Raw genomic sequence first — 19,023 nt, forward strand, 5'->3', positions numbered from 1 at the left:
GATGTTCATGAAGTGACATTAAATTGATGTTAAATAGTGTATTTGAAAAATAACTTACAATTGCATGAATGGATCTTAAATATTTAACATCTTATGATGTGATGGAGACTAAAGGAAAAGGAATCAAATTCCTTTTGCCTTTTTTGAATTGCAGCATCGGGTATCTAATTTTTTAGCTATATTGAATCACTCTCTCTGAGACATCTGGATGAATGCCACTGTTTGCTTGTTTTATCACATTATCACTGAAATAAAAATTACAAGGCTAATGAGTCACCTATACAGACATGTACGTTATGTCTGCAGTGCATCTGTGATTACAGGTCTGTAATTGCGGGCATGCAATAAAACTGGAAAAAAGAAATGAAAAATAAGGAAATGCTTGTTTAATGACACATGTAGGCTAGGGTAAAGGCTATTATGTAACTGTAACCTTTTGCCTACAATGACAGAAGTCTCTGCAAATCACATATGTCTTGTGCTGTCACCAGTACAGTGGAGAAGACATGCTTAACAGATAAGCTGGGGCACAGGACTCTGTAGCATACATTCATGTTGCGTAAGACAAGCTGTAGCAAGCCATCCTGACTGATGAGCTACTGTATCAATTCATTATCTCTTGAAAAAGAAGTTGTCATGTGCTTGAAACAAGAATAATTTCTTAGTGGCTCATATTTTGAAGGTAGGACAGATTTTAACACTTTAAAATTAAGTGAGAGAATTAATACATCAACATTTCTAGGAGTTTATGATAAACTTTTATTATCCTGTTAGAAGCCAGATTTTACCCATTCCTTTGTGTAAAAGTGGCACTTTCACAGAGACAGACTTCTTGAAGTTAATCTTTATTATTATTATTGTAATAACTGTATAGTTTATTATAGGGCACAGGCATTCAACTGAGTATTCAGAACTGGGGTTTCATGAAATATGGAAATAACAATTCCCAACACTTTTCAGCTATACACAACAAAGATGTTAAATTCCTTGTGCTATAGGTAGGTGATTTCCCACTGCATCAACAACGAAGTCTATTTACAATCAAAAACAAAAACACCAACAAAGCAACCTTTGTGGGCCAAAAAACCTAAATACAAAAATAATTATTCAAGTCCATAGGCGTCCCTGTGCACAAGCCTTTAGTGATACAGGTGCAGGTGAGGCAGGTAAGTATAATCCAAAAAATAAAAAATAAAAATCACCACACACTGATCACTATTAACGTCGTTTTTATTTGGAGGGAACAACGCGTTTCGCTAAGCGCTTCATCAGGTTCGCTCTGCACCAAAAATAATTATGTTTCATTGAACTGAATGCTCACATTAATATTGACATTGATCGGGTCATACATATCCACTGCAGTCAGTGATGCAGTCTAGAGATAATAATGATGTTATCACAATTATATAAGGTAGTAACTACACGGTAGATTATAATATTTTAAAGGCACTGACATTCACTGGGATTCCATGAAATTGAAAATCAGAACATACATCTAATCTCGTTTTATTCTTTAACAGTCTGGAGATGATTTGGTTTCCAACAAATGCAAATAGTGGGAGAATGAATTGCTGTGTCACTGTCCCAGCCTTTCATCATGAGGCCACACAGGCCTTAAAGGAAAAGTTCGGTATTTTACACTTAAAGCCCTGTTTTCAGATTTACTCCTCCAGAACGCTGCATAGGTGCACTGGAACAATCCTTCCTAAAAAGCATTAAACTTTCGTTTACAAAGATGTGAAACTCACCGAGTGGTCAGGGGTGTTCGCTGATATGCTCACACAAGAATCGCTGCAAAAGATGCTTTCCAACAGGTGTTTACAATGCATTGTAAAACTGTGGAGCTATTTTTCCAAACGCCTCACACCCGTACATTCTTCCGTTGAGAGCTTGAATAATAGACACTCCAGCCCAGTTGGTGGTGATGCACTTGCACCTTACACGTCTTGTCAATTACAAGCAAACCATTGGCATTTCATTGAATACACAGAAGAAGCAGAAGATCGCTGTCTTGAAGTATTTTGCTAGCCTAGAAATCTAGACGCGCCCCTAGCGGCTGCCAGGGCTAGTCTAGCAACTCTACGTTGACTTGTGAGCTCTAGAAATCGAAACTAAATCTGGCATTGAAATCGTGTATAGAGTCGTTTGTTGGGCTTAACATAATGATTGATGGCAGAGTTGCAACGGTTTGGCTTGAATTCCCTGCTACTTGAAAACAAATATCATATTGCGTCCTATTGCGTGCAGAGGGAATTTGAAAGACAACTGATTATCCCGACCCTCGGACTGAGCACTGCGAACGGTGAGTGCCCATCCTACATTATAATGTGGGTCTGGCTCGCCAGGCTAGTATTTTGCAACAGACAGCTAAAAATGAGGCGATTTTGTGCAGTTCCGAATTGCGGGTAAATTTGTAGCAAAAAAAGTTGTCACAGACTTCCTTTCAAAGATCCAGAAAGGCTAAAGTTGTGGCTGGAATTTCTGGGGTTGGATGTGAGCACACCTGTTGAGAATCGGCAGAAAGCTGATCACCGTGTCTCTGCGGTCTGCATTTTACTGATCTTCGCTGGAGGTCGAAAGAAATCGCCCAAAAAGCTCTTTCGCCTGAGAAATACAGCGGTTCCCACATTAGGCCTACCTCCTGGGACAACAGAGTTGGAAGAACTTGGGGTAAGGTTGACATTTTGTAACGTTTGTAACAAGCGGAAAATTAACTTATTTGTTATGTCCATAACCTGTCATGTTCACATCATAAGCCTAACACTAACCCTAGCCTACATGAATAATTTGGCTACATGATTTTGTACGTTTACTATTTTTTTGGCTGTGGAACTTTCATGATGAAAACGTAATGATTCAAGTAGGCTATCATTCACATCGTGCAAGTTCCAAGACATTTTAGCATTAGCCATGGTTGGACGTGACAATAATTTGGATAGCGTAGTAGCCTACAATACCGCGACTGCATAAGACTACAGAAAGATTACAAACAACCCCATATCCGTTTCCGGCAGCGGAGTAATACCCGTACCTCACAGCACATCCAATACAAGTCAATGGAGTTGGACAAAAACTACAATAAAACCTGTTGGAAAGAATCTTTTGCAGCGATTTTTGTGTGAGCATATCAGTGAACACCCCTGACCACTCAGTGAGTTTCACGTCTTTGTAAACGAAAGTTTAATGCGTTTTAGGAAGGATTGTTCCAGTGCACCTATGCAGCGTTCTGGAGGAGGGGGGGGCGCTATACCACAGAAACCGAAAATTCTCAGGACAGCAGCATGTGTCCAAATTTCAATCTTAAACGTTCTATTTAATCATAAACTATCTGAAAACAGGGCTTTAAGTGTAAAATACCGAACTTGTCCTTTAAGGTGATATCTTCTGATTGTCCCTGAGGACATCTTACCAGAGAGAAGGGAAGTCCAGTGACCTCCTTTGATTATGTTTGAAGCTACACGGCTACAAAGAGAAATGATGGAAGAATTTGTCAGTATTTGTTGGACATCCCATCATGAGTGTGGAGAAGGGTGGGTCTGGGACACTGTTGAGCCTTCTGAAGGTGCCATGGGACTAATTCAATGAAACGCATGACGAAGGGTGCCTGTTTGATAACCCCAAGGAAATGCTCTCGAACTCGAAGGCTGTTCTGTTGGTGATTGTTTTTTTCCTCCACAAACGTTGCTTTAGTGATTTTGTTTTGACGGTAAATTGAAGACCTCTGTGTATGAAATGCGCTATATAAATAAACTTGACTATAGTATACATTTATGAAAACAATGTGCAGTCACTCAGCTGTGATGGTGGCTCTAAGCTCTTTTGTGATTTGCAGATGCTCACAGCTAGTTAGTGCTACATATTTAATTTAGATACCATCCTTTCAAATCAATGTTCATTTCACAATAAAAAAAATACTTTATATATAAAGTATATTTCATCTACTAATCCTTTACTAATCCTTTTAGTTTTTCTTTTTCTATTGAGCAAAGATGAAACAACAAGATAAATAAGAAGGCAATGTATGACACAAATAATATGTTCGCTTTATCAAAGGTGCAAAGGATGTAGGAAATACACTGTTTGACATCTTGTGTATGATCAATGAGTTCATCAGCCAGGTTTTAGCAGGTTTGATTGGCTCACTGTTTCAAACTTAAGTCTGACCTGCTTCAAAGAAGTGCTGTTACACTCTAAAAAATAATGGTAATAAAATGGGTTCTTCAGACCAATACCATAGAAGAACCTAGTGCTTCAAAGAATCTTCAGGGCAATATAGTTCTTTGAATAACAATTTAAGAAAAAGCAGACATGAAAATAAGCTTTCTGAAGAACCATTTCCAATGTGAAGAACCTTTCACTTGATGTAAAGGTTCAACACAAAGTCATGGTTCTTTATGGAATCATATGAAAAGAACAATTTAAGCACCTTTTTAGAGTGTATGTTGGAAAACAACAAAATGCCTGTATACTGACCTCCTTTCACTGGTTACCCAGTTCATTAGACAATAATAGTACTATAATATCTGAGCAGTCGTGATTTTATCTTGATTAATTGAACTGCTATAAAAATGTATGCCGGTCTACTGATAATGGTGACCTTAGTTGCCAGCAAATATATCAGGTCAATCAATATGAAAAACAAAAAAGGAAAAAGGATGTAATGAAAACATGTTGTTGCCACTTTAATTGACATGTTGATTTGCCCTGGATGAATGCAAGTAAACAGAATCGACTACAGGAAAGATTGCTGTGATTTCAACTACCCTGCTGAAAAAACCCCCAGCTAGAAACCAGCTTATGCTGTTAGCTGGTTTTAGCTGTTATTAGTTGGTCTTTTCTGGTTTTCTTCCAGCTCTTGCTGGTCTTTGCTGGTGTAGCTGGTTGGGCCACCAGGACATGCTGGCGTGACCATCTGAGGAAGCTGGTCAAGCTGGTGTGACCAGCCTGTTGTTTGAGATACAGCTGATGTAATCCCTCTAGTGGTTAAACTGCATCATATATCCGGTTGCAATATATCAGTTTGAGCTGACAGACAACAGCAAAATCATGTCCCAACATGCTATCAGTGAGTGGGGAGAGAGAGAGAGAGAGAGAAACAGCGAGAAGGGAAACATGAACAGATCTAAGGTTTATGCTGAACCATCAGAGTGAGAGAGGGGGAAAGCAAGCAAGAGGGAGACTCAATCAGTCACAGTTCACCTTTTACTTTAATACATTTGATGCTTGTGTCAGCAAAAAAAGACAAGATGTTTCTTTAAATAAAAACTCAGAGGGAGAAAAGGTGTTCAAACTAGTGAGAATAGTTTTCACATATACAAATAGGCCATGGGACAACACATATTACTTGAACCAGTCAGTAATCACAATACATTCTTCAAAGAAAAAAAAAACACAACAGCACAATATTGCATTTATTGTTCCATTACTACTGTATACAGGATATTTTATTTACTGTTTTGTTAATGAGACACACTAAAGTCCACAAGAGAAGGAGTTTGCTTTCTTTTATGACTACAGTCATACCATTGACTTATTCTACGTTCTATAAATGTAGAGAAGTAGCCATTTGGCAAGACCTAGTAAAGCTGTCCTCAGAGAACAAATACAGCACTTTGTAGAGTATGTTTTTCTGTAACCCTGAAAGATAAGTGCACCATATCTTTAGGGTGTATGCCAACTAACACCAAACATGAGAGATGAAATAGTTCCACCAGTTTATATACCCTTGTACTGGTGAGTTGTGATTATTTTAACAGTTGTTTGGTGTTGGTTTAAGGAGGATTCGAACATGTATGGTATAGACTGGCCAAGTTTGGAATGGCCAAGTTGAGAACTAACCAGTGTATTTAAATGTAATTTACCAGTTTATTATTCATCTCACATATGTCTTCAAGACTTAAATATGTTTGCCACCATTTACAAGGACACTGAATAAGAGCAAAATAAGAATTTCATTATTTTCAAATTTCAAATAGGCTATTGTTATTTTAGTCAGTTAATCTAGTCTATTTTGCAGAAACCATTGGTTGGCCCACTTGCATGAACTTGTTGACACTGTTATAGTTGTTGAAGACTAAGAAAACATTGCTATTTGTTTCACACAACATCTGCACAGTTTCACTGTAATAGCTGCTTTGTGTGCTTTCCGTCAAGTCATCATCAAGATTCAGATTTGTGCCTGCAGTGTACAACGGTTGCAAGGTACAACATGCATACAACCGAAAAAACTGAATGTAGAGAAACCCAGTCAGGATGTGCTACACTTAACAGAACAGCCCCCTTGATGCGGATGGGCTGTTGCCTTCCAAAGTCTTGGCTACTGGTAATTAACAGAATCTACTTTTAGGATTCTGGGGTCTGGGTCTCCCCGGGTCCTATCAGAGCAGAAGATGTGGATTTTCTCTGCTTCATGGCTCTTCTCTCAGCTAAGATTCATTTCTTCATGGTGCCAGACATCTTACGAAGTCCCTTGATACGGTACAGTAAGCCATTGATGAAGTCCTGTGTAGGGGAGAGCACATGGTTAAAGGGGAACATTTTGTTTTGTTTATCGTAACAAAAGCACAGCTTCATCTCAAAGTGTCTTATTAAACCCCTTTATGATTCTTGCATCGTGAGCCAAAGGTGTTTGCCTGTTTGCTGTTTCATCCTGAACATCTATTGCAGTACACTCATGCCACTCATTCATCTTGCACAATCGGATTCATGCTGCACTTTGGTTTTGGCCATTCTATTTTCCCCTTTGCCTCACCTCTTTTGGCTTGTCACATTCATGTAGGAGTGTCTGTGGAGAGCAAGAAAGAGGAGGCTATACTTTAATCAATCTCTGTTAGATTCAAGTGGATCAGCAGATGCATTTTGAAGTTAAAACATTTTCACAAACACACAGTATACATTACACTCTTATACTGTCCACACTGAGTGATTGAAATATCCCATAAGGCACATCAATGCTTTGTTGTGAAAAAATCAGTTGAGTAAGAATTCCCATATGTGTTGAAGTGCCTTATTCTTATTTCAACTGATATATATATATATATATATATATATATATATATATATATATATATTTTTTTTTTATTATATGTTGTCAATTATATGTTATTTCACTTTAATTCAGGCTCTCACCCGCAGTTTTGACTTCTGTTCCTCATGTGACAAATCCAAGAGCTCATCAATGTCAATTTCTAATTCAGGGATATCATCCTCCTGGGAAGAAAGATTAGGTCAGGTGATCAAGACAAAAGATTTGGCACGAGGTTGAATACTGGAAATCCATTTCATTACCATAAGCCACATGAAGTCAGTCTCACAAAAAAAACATGTGTGGATTGTGTGGGTTGAGTTGACTGTATTTCCTCTCAGAGAAAGGTGCTTTGTTTGAAACCCACGCACGAACGCCAACACACAGTTCAGGACACAGTGTCTTTTGTTCTGATGGCCTGCAGTGTAGACCCAAAAACTACCCAGAATGCACTGAGTGCACAGAGGACCCGGTTCCCCCACAGCCTATGGACACAGAAACAGAAATGGGTCTGTCTGTGGTCCATTTGCGTTCAGTGCATCTTTTATGAAGGCAATTCTCTAAAAAGTATGATATTGACATACGACTCAAAATTGCATCAGAGTGATGGGGTGAAATGCTTGCACATTACACATTACAGTTCTTTTTAATACAATGTGTTTGATAGTGTAATCAAAACAGCCAGTCAGAAAACGCAATTTGGGGTACAGCTTGCTTTTTGGTGAGTTCTCTGTACCAGCACATATTATACTACAATACAACGATGACAGAATACGAAGCAAAACAAAGAAAACAGAAATAATTCGAGGTATTATTTAGGATCCACTTCTAGCTCAGATATACCACCACAATTAGACACTGGATATATGTAAGCTCTGACAGTCTAGGCTAATTTTGATCAAAAGAAAGAACTGGATCAATGATTTGCGGTAAGCAGAACTTTAACTCAATCAGATAAATGGCATCCTGCCTCAGCAAGTTGTGTAATGACATTTTGTGTCCTTCTGAGTTAATCAATTACACTATAAAGACACACTATGGACCACCGTCCCTATTAGCCAGTACGCAAGTGGTCATTTTTTTACTATCATCTATTATTCAACAAAGTGGAGATGTAATTGGAAGAGAGAGAGGGGGGGGGAAGGAAATATCAATCTCTGGCCCACTTCCTGAGAAAATGGACTCCTGTTGTGGCCTGCGGTGTAGGCTCTGGCCACTCCCCTGGGGGGGGGGGGGGGGGGACGACCGGCTCACTTGGACACCGGGATCTGATGATTATTTGATGTTCCCAGCAGCCTGCTAGATTTGGTCTATGGCCATTTGGTGTATGGCTGCTGTCACATGGACTGTGTTTACATGGACTCCAGTATCCTGGTTTCAATCAAAGATTCAGGATTCAGGATATGGTACTTACATAAACAGGGAGGAAACTATTGTAACACAAAAACGGAATACTGATAGTAACCGGGTCACTCAAGTCCATAAAGGCAGTCATAGAGCTAAGCAAGGGGCATAAGAATGGGTCCGCACTTGGAGATTACAGAAAGACTGGAGACCTGGTTGCAAAGTCAAATGAGCATTTACTTCAGCTACATTCAGTTTGATTTGGGTTTAAAAGTAACTTCCCCAACACTGGTGAGTAAAGAAAGAGAGAGAGAAAAAGAGAAAAGAAAAGTGCAACACTGCTTGCTCCACGGTGAAACTAATTTATTAATAAACTGACGTTTCAGTCTGTCATATCTTCATCAGACTTTTGTGTTGCTTTGAAAAACAACAACAACAACAGCACTTGGTTAAATGTCTCTATATGTGTGGAGAGCTGAGGAGGGTGGAAGTGCAGTGTGGTGGAAGTGGGGTCCTCACTGTTTGGCTTCTGCTCACTGAGATAAAGCTAATTTTAATGTGTCGGTGTTTATCGCGCTTCCTGCGCGGGTGAGTGCTCTGTCAGTGCCACTTCGGTGGAGCCATTTCCTATGTTTGGAGAAAAAAGTACTTCCAGGAAAATACACAACCAGTAGTTTATAGTTTATCAGTGCTACCCAGAGTGTTGTCTATTCAACTGAAGAGGTTATAACTTCATAAGAGCAAAAGCAATTTAGAGATCATAAACATTTATATCTCTGTGCATTGTTAAATTCACTTACATTTTGTTTACAACACTGCCATTTTTAAATGCCTATTTAGACAGTAAACATTTTGATGCACCATTTATACTGCAAATGGCCTACTGTATAATAGGCATAGTCAGTGACCGGGGCCTTGTACTTGTGAACTTTCCTGGTCTATGATATGATTCTGTTATTAATCACGAGTCTTGTTGATGGAGGACCACTCATCAAGCAAAGTTGCTGCTCTGTCCTTTGATCATCACAAGTGATTAGGCCTTATTGTCACAGTGACCCGATAGAGCTATCTATTCTGATTGTATGAATAGCTGTAATTATGATCTATTCATGCGAATTATGCCTCTCTGCAAGGAGTGCTGTGGAATACCAAGAAAGGGGAGAAATAATGACACATGAGAGCGAGGTTTCTTTATGTGAAAATCTGAAAACAGAAAGAAAGAAACTGCAGTTTCACTGTATGTATGTCACAGCAACTTTTGATGCCTGTGCATTGACTGTTTTGAGATAAGAGTCATTAGAGGAATATACCTCAGCTTATTGGCACAGATTATTGCTGGAGTTATCTTTATCGAGAACAGTTAGTGACCTGAGATCTCTGGGAATGATAGGAATGCCTAACTGGAAAAAGAAACGACAACTCTCTTACACAACCCCCCCCCCCCCCTCAATATATCTGAGATGAAATAATAATGATAATAAAAATGAAATGTGAAACAAAATCATTCATGTGCCAAATTAGTTTAGTGACCAGCCAGTACATGTATATAATAATTTATAATGATTATAGTTCATTCCTTTTTATGTACCCAGAGCTTGTGTTCTGAATGTAAACTTCAATTGCATGGTAGATGGATGAACGATATTGAGATGTTTGTGGAAGCAGTGTGCCTGTGCTTGTTAGTGCCTGTGCTTGTCACTACACATCACAACAGATAGAAATGATGTTGACAGACGTCAACACTCAAAAGATGCATGTAAAAATCATGCAGACAGGTTTTTTTCTTAAATCTATTCTCAAAGCTTATACTTTTATTATTTTATTAACAAACTATTCTGTTGTCTTATGGTAAAAAAAAGTTGTGTGCTGTCTCATGGAGAGAAAAAGAAAGCAGATCACATGCTTAGGTCCTGACATGAACCCACACTCTGTCTTCAGTACAGTAGTCTGGCATTTTCATTCATTAGAAGACAAAGGAGCTCGTATGTCAGACAACTACACAAAAGAGCACTCTAGGCCACAATGGAAGAGAGAGAGAGATAGAGATACAGAAAGAGAGAGAGAGAGAGCGAGAGAGAGAGAAATGTCTCCTATTATTTGCAGTTAGATGCACTTTACTCTTGCACCCTCTAGCCATGTGTTCTCTTTGGAGCAGGCAGGCAGGCAGGCACGTAAGTTGCGTTCCCCAGATCAATGTGCCATCAGGTATCTATGAGATTTATGATGCCTGTTTTGGATGGAGTAAAAGCATGCTCATTAAAAGCAACTGACTCCATCTCGATTAAAAGCTAAACCTTTTTGAAGGCCTGATCAGACACTTTGATTCTCCCCAACTTTGGACAAGACAAGGTCGCTAAAGACTTTAAAATTGCTACTATCTGACCTGCCCTCACAGTTTCATAACCCCAGTCCAGCATGCTCAGAGTGCTTACATGGAATTCTTTAAATTAAGGATTTAAATTATAAAGACAAAAGTGTTGCTTTCTGAACACAAGTCCACAGACTATGGATATTGAACACTGAATATGGCTCTACAAGCACAAGCCATAACAGTCCTCCTAGTTAAAGCCAATGACTCTAAGACATGCTAGAGGCTCCCACTTGGAGGTAGTGAAAACCAAAAGCCTGTCCTTTCAGAAACACCTTTACAATGTGCATTATGTAGGTTTTGTTGTCGAAATTGGGAAAAATAAGTTTATTTTAATATTTTTTCCCATAATGATAAAACATTGAAGGAACAATATTCTTCTCTAAGGTTCAGATATTTTATTAAACAGTTTGAATTTTACAGGGGAAAAAATGTTGAAGAGTGTAAGAGAGGACCTGATACAACCAACAATCAGTCTACATTGACTTTGCATAATTTCCTTTATCATAGAAATACTTTTGGGTTTGACAACAGAAGCTACATATTGAACCTTCAAAAGCTGCCAGGCACTGACTGGTATGGAGTAGCCTACGTCTTTTGTGACCTCAGTGTCTACATTGGAATATTTATATCGACTGATTATTTGATTATTTATTGTGATTAGATTGCAGTTATGAAGACCTCTGGTATTTGGGACTGGGAGTAGTGATTACTTTGGCAAAGCTACAGTACTTAACCCGAGGATTAAAAAGTAAAAAGACAATGCAAGACATACCCATATATCTGGTTCCAAATGGGAAAAACAAATGTCTGCTCCCATCACCTATCATTGGTCACTCTATGAGTTATACGCTATGAGTTTACGCTATGAGTTGGTAAGACAATACCAGCAATGATAGTCATTCTAGGTTATTAAATTGACTACCAAATTCATAAAGACATGCTACGCCAGTATAACTATGCAATTTGCAAGGCAAGGCAGAACTTTTTCTCTGACATTATAAACAGGAATATAAATAATGTTTATGTGCTTTTCTCCACTGTTGAGAGGTTAACAAATCAAATCCCCCAACTGACATAACACCAGAACTTTTCTCAGTTGACAAATGTGAGGAGTTTGCATCCTTTTTCAGTAGGAAAATTGAAAAAATAAGACTGAACATAACAACACACTTGCAAACAACTTGTTTTAGAAATGCCAGCTACTGAAAGAAGACCCATACACCAAATGTTAGAATTCAGCCCTATCAACTGTGAAACACTAGGCTAATTAAAACGGTTCAAAATCTCAGTTCTGCTACCTCCCAACTGGATACCTTACCCAGTAGCTTTTTTAAATCTGTCTTGCATCTTATTACTGCAGCTGTGCTTCAGATTATAAATACATCTTTACAAAGGGGCATTTTCCCTAAGTCCCTTAAAAATGCTGTTGTAAAGCCCCTACTCAAAAAGAATAACTTGGATCCTTCGATATTAGGCAACTACAGACTAATATCTAATCTACCTTTTATTGGAAAGATCATTGAAAAAACTGTTTTTAACCAATTAACTATATTTTTTATCGTCACAAAACTATTTTGATGACTTTCAATCTGGCTTTCGTGCAAATCACAGCACCGAAACGGCCCTGGTCAAGGTGATAAATGACATTCGTCTAAATACAGATGCTGGCAAAGCATCTGTTCTAGTACTACTGGACCTGAGTGCAGCATTTGATACAGTTGACCACCGTATACTACTCCACAGACTGGAGCGCTGGGTTGGATTTTCAGGTGACGTCATAAAGTGGTTGCAATCTTACCTGCAAGACAGGAGCTACTTTGTTGCCATAGGGAATTACACCTCAACACCAGTATCCCTGACCTGTGGTGTTCCTCAGGGATCGATCCTAGGCCCTTTACTGTTTAATCTCTACATGCTCCCACTTGGCTAGATCATCAGGAAAAACTCAATGTGTTATTATAGCTATGCAGATGACACTCAAATCTACCTTGCACTATCTCCAAATGATTATGCACCCCTTGACTCTCTTTGTCAATGTCTTGTTCAAATAAATAGCTGGATGTCCCAAAACTTCCTTCAGCTAAATTTAGATAAAACTGAAGTCATTATATTTGGCAAAGAGGAACAGAAACTCAAGATTACTACTCCGCTTGAGACAAAGGGACTTAAGGCAAAGGATGTTGTTAGAAACCTTGGTGTTATTATTGATGGCAATCTGAATTTTAATAGCCATGTGAAATCAATCAGTAAATCTTTCTTTCTTTCACTTGAAGAATATTGCAAAATTAAAGAATCTCATGTCAGCAAAGGACTTAGAAAAACTTGTCCACGCCTTTATTACAAGCCGGCTTGACTACTGCAATGCCCTCTTAACTGGACTTCCAAAAAAGACAATAAAGCAATTACAATTCATACAAAACGCAGCTGCTAGAATTCTAACAAAAACAAAAAGAAACGAGCATATTACTCCAGTCTTAAGGTCCTTACACTGGCTTCCAGTCAGCTACAGAATTGATTTTAAAGTATTACTTCTTGTTTTTAAAGCATTTAATGGCATTGGCCCAAATTACATACACGACCTGTTCAAACAGTATATCCCAAATAAACCACTCAGGTCTCAAAACAAAAAACTTTTAATGGAGCCCACCACTAAAACCAAATGTGGTGAAGCAGCTTTTAGTGTGTATGCACCTAAACTTTGGAACAGACAACCTGATGAAATTAAAGATGCTCCAACGGTTTCTGTTTTTAAAAACAGACTTAAGACAAAGCTTTTTAATGATGCATATTACTAAATTTTAAAAAGTTATTTATTTATTTATTTATTTTTATTGTTTGTTTTTTCTTGAATTTGACTATTTATTTCTTATCTTTTGGATTTTATCTTCTTTTTATCCTTTGACTATTTATCTTCTACCCAGCATTTGATCTTCTATTTATATTTTATTCTTCATCCTGCTTTAACTTTTTATCTTGTTTTTCTGATAAACTGTTCCTTAGCATCTGTAAAAGCACATTGAAATGCTCTTATTGTATGAAATGTGCTATATAAATAAATCTGACTTGCCTTGCCTTGCCTTGCCTAGGTTATGTGTTACTGCATGTCACTGCTCAAGCCAATGTCTGTATTGCGTACAATACATGACATGTATTGCATGTATCGAACCTGCGATAATACTCTGACCCAAAATTCAAAAGCACTACACTGAGTGATCGCCTCAGGGGAAGTTATGAAATCTGTAATAAAAGTGAAACTGCACATCTATTATTTACATTCAAATATGGTCGTATGAATAATAAAAAGTGGCATCACTTGTTTTTAGAAAACCGGAGAGAGAAAAAATGGCACAGGGCCAACATGAGTAAATCTAGACACATTATATCCTTCTTTATCCCACTCTCTCTCTCTCTCTCAGATCTCTGTTTGCATTAGCCCAGGCAAATAAGGTAGGTTAATTCAAAAAGCCGCAGAGGAATTGAGCTACACACTCACACTCTCTCTTTCTCTCTCTCACACACACACCATTTTGTTGGCCACGGTTTATAGTTAAATAGGTCACCTTACTCAGAGAGGCTAAGCATGCCTCCCTGAATCTATGGCTATCTGATAGGAAGAGTTAGAGAACCTAGCATGTGCATTAGGTAAACACACTGCTGATCTTCTGTACTCATGATCAGACCCTTACGATACGGTACTCTGTCAATCTCACGTTTCTCTGATCCAATCAAATGTTTTTTTGAAGTGCAGGCTTCATTTCCAGTACACAATGTATAGACCAGCGTGATGATGATTAATTAGTCCATCCCATGCCTTCCCATCCTTACTTTCCTCAACTGTTACTGCTTCTGTTGGGTGCATTTTGGCTTGGAATTGCACTTGATTGAAAACTGATTATTGTGAATTTATTGTTACACTTAAACAATTCTCATAAGGAAACATGTCCCATGCCACATCCCACAAAAACTTTACTTTTACTCCTTTTATGTTTTCTGGTTCATCACTTTTTGTTTCCTGTTCTATTTTTGTCTCTCTCTTAGGGAAAACTAGAATCAGTTCAAAACTTTACAAACAAAACTTTACAAACATACTGTAACTGTCAACCTAAAGTGTTCTCTTTCTCTCTCTCTTCTCAATTCAAATTTAGTTAAATGTCTCTCAATTCAATTAAAGGCTTTATTGGCATGGCCAGTCAAATAAAAGCAGTGTTGCCAAACCACATACATAACAAAAATACAGAAAACATAAAGATATGAAGATAATATCAAATATCTTTCTCTCTCTCTCTCTCTCTCTCTTACCTCACAGTCGAACAGCAGGTGTAGCTGGCCCTCAATCCACTCCTCAATGTCGAGGCGCCGCTGCAGGTCCTTGCGGTCGTACTTGACCGTCAGCTTGCCCAGACGCCGCCCGGGGGGCTCCTCGTCTTCCTCCTTCCGTGGGGTCTGGAACACCACCCTGGGGTGGGCCCCCGTCTCCGAGGCCATGATGGAAACCCAGCGCACAAGAACCACCTGCTTAAACAGCCCACCCACCCACAGCAGCCCCGAGCAAATGGACACAGGGAGGGAGGGGGGGGGGGGAGAGGGAGAGAAAGAGAGAGAGAGAGACAGAGGGAGAGAGAGAGGTCGGGTGAGAGGGATGAGCAGAGAAACAGCTGGTAGAGAGGGAACTCCGGTGAATCAGCTGGTTCAGAAAACTGCTTTCTCTCTCTCTTGTTTTCCCTGAGTGTCCCTGCACTCAGCTCCTCCTCCTCTATCTGTCTCTCTCTCTCTCTCTCTCCTCCCTTTCCCTTCGCCTCTTCCTAAAGCCCTTTACTCTACACCACTCTACTCTACTCTGCTAATCCCGGTCTCCAGAAGGGCTCTCCTCTTCCCTCGTCCTTTTTTGTCAGACATAAACAACATCAACAGCGCTAACCGAACTACAGTTACCAATGCTGTGACCAGTAGCAAAAGCTGCCATTAGGGAACTAAGGCAGTAAACACAATGGCTCTTTTGTGTGTGTGTGTGTGTGTGTGTGTGTGTGAGTGTTTGTGTGTGTGGAGTGGAGCGAACACACTGTGAAGCTTAGCTCTGAGGATAATGCGAAGGCATTGCTAAGGTCAGCAGGCTAACAGCTCCACTGTGTCATGCTGGCGGATGACCAGGGGATGCCCACAGCATCCTGTAAATCTTATGGACGACGGGCCGAATAGAAATGAGAGCTTTTAGTTTCTGCCTGTAAGACAGGACCTTTCTGTGGGTGATTTCAGATGTTTTCTGCACTGACTTGCTTTATTGTCCGTTCTAAAAGAGCAAACATTTTATCTTTATTCAGTGTTTGGAATGAAATATGTGTTTAGTTTGAATAGCTGTATAGCCAATCAAAGGAATATTTGTATTAATATTTGTATTCATTAGTTTTGTAGTATTTCCATAAGTAAGTCCATAAGTTTAATGGGGCAAATCACAACTGAGAGTCTGACCACAACGCATTACTGGTTAAGACTAATTTAATAAACAACACCCTACTCATAGAATTCCCTCTGTTTAGTAAAATGAAGTATTTCGGTACATTTCATAAAATCAACATCAAAATAGTATCTCAAAATCATAATTTTGTCTGTACAAGTTATGTGGAATTGAAGGGTTTTGAAGACGTAACCATTTACTGTATTAGAAATGTCATATAGTACAGTTGAATACATTCATAATTAACAAGTAAACTAAAACTGCAACCTTTTGGTGAAATACAGTCAAAAGTAATGTTAAACTTGACATAGATCTAAATGATCTTACAGGAAATAACAGGTAAAATGCAGTGTAAAAGTAGCTAATAGTGAGCATCAAAGCTAGCTGAAGCAAGATGGCTGTTAGCACAAATACATCTGTTCTGCACAATACTCATACAGTTGCAAGGGAGGAATAGAATATTAATGTACTACAAGTACTGTTTTCTTTTTTTTAAAGTACAGAGATCCCTTGCTCTTTGGAGGACTTGATAATAGAAGGTCAGGTTACACCCTGTACAAAATGGAGTAGCCTAATTAATTCAGGTCTCTGCATAATGAGTGTCATACCTGCAAAAATATAAAGATGTTTTGACATGTCACTTTAAACAATCAGTTTCACAGCATACAGCATCAAGGCTACCCTTTAGGCTGGCCTAAATTGTACTGCCTTCATCTTTTCAAGACAAACATTGTAGTAATGATTCAGGAAATATGGGCAAACAATCTGATCTACTTGAAACAGAGGATCGTAGACATTTATCTCATTTATTGGGTAATTCTGACAAACCTCCCACTAAATCCACCACCTAATTAATACAATATGTCAGGTTGAAGGTTCTCCTTACAGGGTTTCCTAAGCAAAAACATCTGATGACCTATTTTCTCCCTCTCTGTCACTCCCTCTGTAACAGTAAACTGGCATGAGATAGGGCCCCTAGTGTTATAAAGTAGTGGCATACTGTGGGATGCAGAACTCGTATTAACTTCAAATACTGCCATCTGCTGGTCAGAACAGACTGTAATTCTATTTGGATGGGGACATAACAGTGCTGGAATTCTCTAAGTTGATATTATCTCCTTTATTTTATCATTTTTTTATCTCAAAATTGAGTTTTCTGACACTGGGCTGTATGGTGCGCTCCAGGATCCCTTCTAGTCTTGATATTTCATTGTGTGCTGTACAAATTCACGTAGCAAAGTAGCACCAAAACATAACCAAATCTCTTCTATTTCTCAAAATAGACATGGTGTTCTTTTCTTTGGCATGTTCATTTTTTCATCTGTGAACAAAAAGCTGTGACTTGCCAAAAATCTCAGGCTTCGTCTCATCAGTTCAAAGGAAATCTCTTTATTATGTTTTGACAATATGCAACTTTATGGTCCTTAATATGGTTGCTATAGCTAAACGTAATGTGGCCTAAGACATTCAGCAGGCTATGTAGGCCTATCTGATTATATTCCCTGTCATCCACATACACCTGGGCCACTACCAGAGAGGCAGGAGCATCAGGGTGAACAGTGTGAGTGTGTTTGGAGAAGCAAGAACTACGCCTACAATTCGCCCCTGTCATCCTGCTCGCCATCACCTTCCTCTGGAGGAGTTCCGCCACGTTGCCATAGAGTTTGCCAATGACGTGCTGAACAACCTCCTCCAGCTCCCTCTTCTTGGCTTTGAATTGTTGAGCTTATGTGTATTCCAATAATTGTGCCAGAATTCCAAAATGCATATTTTCCGTAGAAGTCTAGTGGGGCTAAATGCCCACCAAGTTTCATGTTCCCTGGTGTTTCGGTGACCCCGGTATCGCTGACCAAAAAATGATGACGGAACAAAAAAAAGTTACGCTAGCGCCGGCCATAATTACTGGTGGACTGGTCCACATTTCAATTTCTCAACATCCCCTACCAACAACCCTTCACTCAACAGCACCATCTACAGGCCGATGGATGTACAATCACTAAATGTGGCCCAAAAATGCATATTGTATGCCCCCCCGCCCATGGATGGAATTCCATGAAACTTGGGCCCAGATGAGCCCAGAGGCTATCAGGGTAATCATACACATGAAATGTGATGCAGTTCAGTTCAGAGTACATCTTAGCCGAAGATGCATCATGTGTTTGCATTTTCACTTTGTACTGGGTTGCAACATCACAAATGAGTGGTTATGGGCTAGGAGGTTGATGCAGGCCCAACATAGACCAACATAGCACTCGCCAGAGTGTGAAACTGAGAGAAATTACTTTTTTTTAAAAATTGCTGTCCAGCCAAATGTATCATAGGTAGGACACGGGAAATCTGGCTAATTAAGTAGAGCGCATGTACAGCTTTGTTCCAACCATTCACTCAACACAAATCAGAGCCCATGCTATAACTCTTCAGTCAAGTACACCAGCTATGATATCACCCGTGTTAAGAGCACAGGTAGAAACAATAGACTGTCTCCCCCAAAATCCAAATTTTGTTTTGCTTATGTCCTCTTCCTCTTTGTGTTACACCCAGGCTTGGAATTTCACCATTCTGGGGGCAAGGCCACTTGGCCTTCAGTTGGGCATATTTGGTGGGGCAAAGGCCACAAGACAGGGCACCAAGGCCAAAGTTAACTATACAGTAGTAGGCTATAAAAATGATCAAAGTTATATTTAGCCTATTCACTGCAGTAGATCTGCATCACTGTATGAAACATTACAAAAACATGAAATATTACATAGAACTGTTAATCATCTGATCATCTAATATTTACAAATATCTAGGCTATATATTACATTTATTTTATATTGGGCCTGTTATGAA

At 39.1% G+C, this 19,023-nt stretch overlaps 1 protein-coding gene across 1 annotated transcript; it reads right to left on the minus strand.

The window, feature by feature from the left end:
- Nucleotides 1-5,188: 5,188 nt before the first annotated feature.
- Nucleotides 5,189-15,419, minus strand: LOC143109924 (protein phosphatase 1 regulatory subunit 14B-like). The gene is made up of 4 exons (XM_076272724.1): nt 15,039-15,419; nt 7,129-7,209; nt 6,752-6,784; nt 5,189-6,501 (listed from the first exon to the last, which is right to left on the minus strand). The coding sequence occupies exons 1-4, from the start codon at nt 15,222-15,224 to the stop codon at nt 6,433-6,435; spliced, it is 369 nt and encodes a 122-aa protein (XP_076128839.1). The 5' UTR covers nt 15,225-15,419; the 3' UTR covers nt 5,189-6,432.
- Nucleotides 15,420-19,023: the final 3,604 nt, after the last annotated feature.

This window comes from Alosa pseudoharengus, unplaced genomic scaffold (genome assembly GCF_046254945.1).
Source record: "Alosa pseudoharengus isolate Yale_2024_CS ecotype anadromous, Long Island Sound unplaced genomic scaffold, YU_APseudo_1.1 YU_APseudo_1.1_scf_7, whole genome shotgun sequence".
Taxonomy (NCBI): Eukaryota; Metazoa; Chordata; class Actinopteri; order Clupeiformes; family Clupeidae; genus Alosa; species Alosa pseudoharengus.

Bases quoted from the DNA above. Each gene is read 5' to 3' on its own strand.
- LOC143109924 (XM_076272724.1), bottom strand. From the start codon at position 15,224: ATGGCCTCGGAGACGGGGGCCCACCCCAGGGTGGTGTTCCAGACCCCA. The intron at 7,210-15,038 runs GTAAGAGAGAGA...CTTTCTTCCCAG, and splicing joins ACCTGCTGTTCGACTGTGAG to GAGGATGATATCCCTGAATT. The intron at 6,502-6,751 runs GTGAGGCAAAGG...TCCCCTACACAG, and splicing joins AATGTGACAAGCCAAAAGAG to GACTTCATCAATGGCTTACT.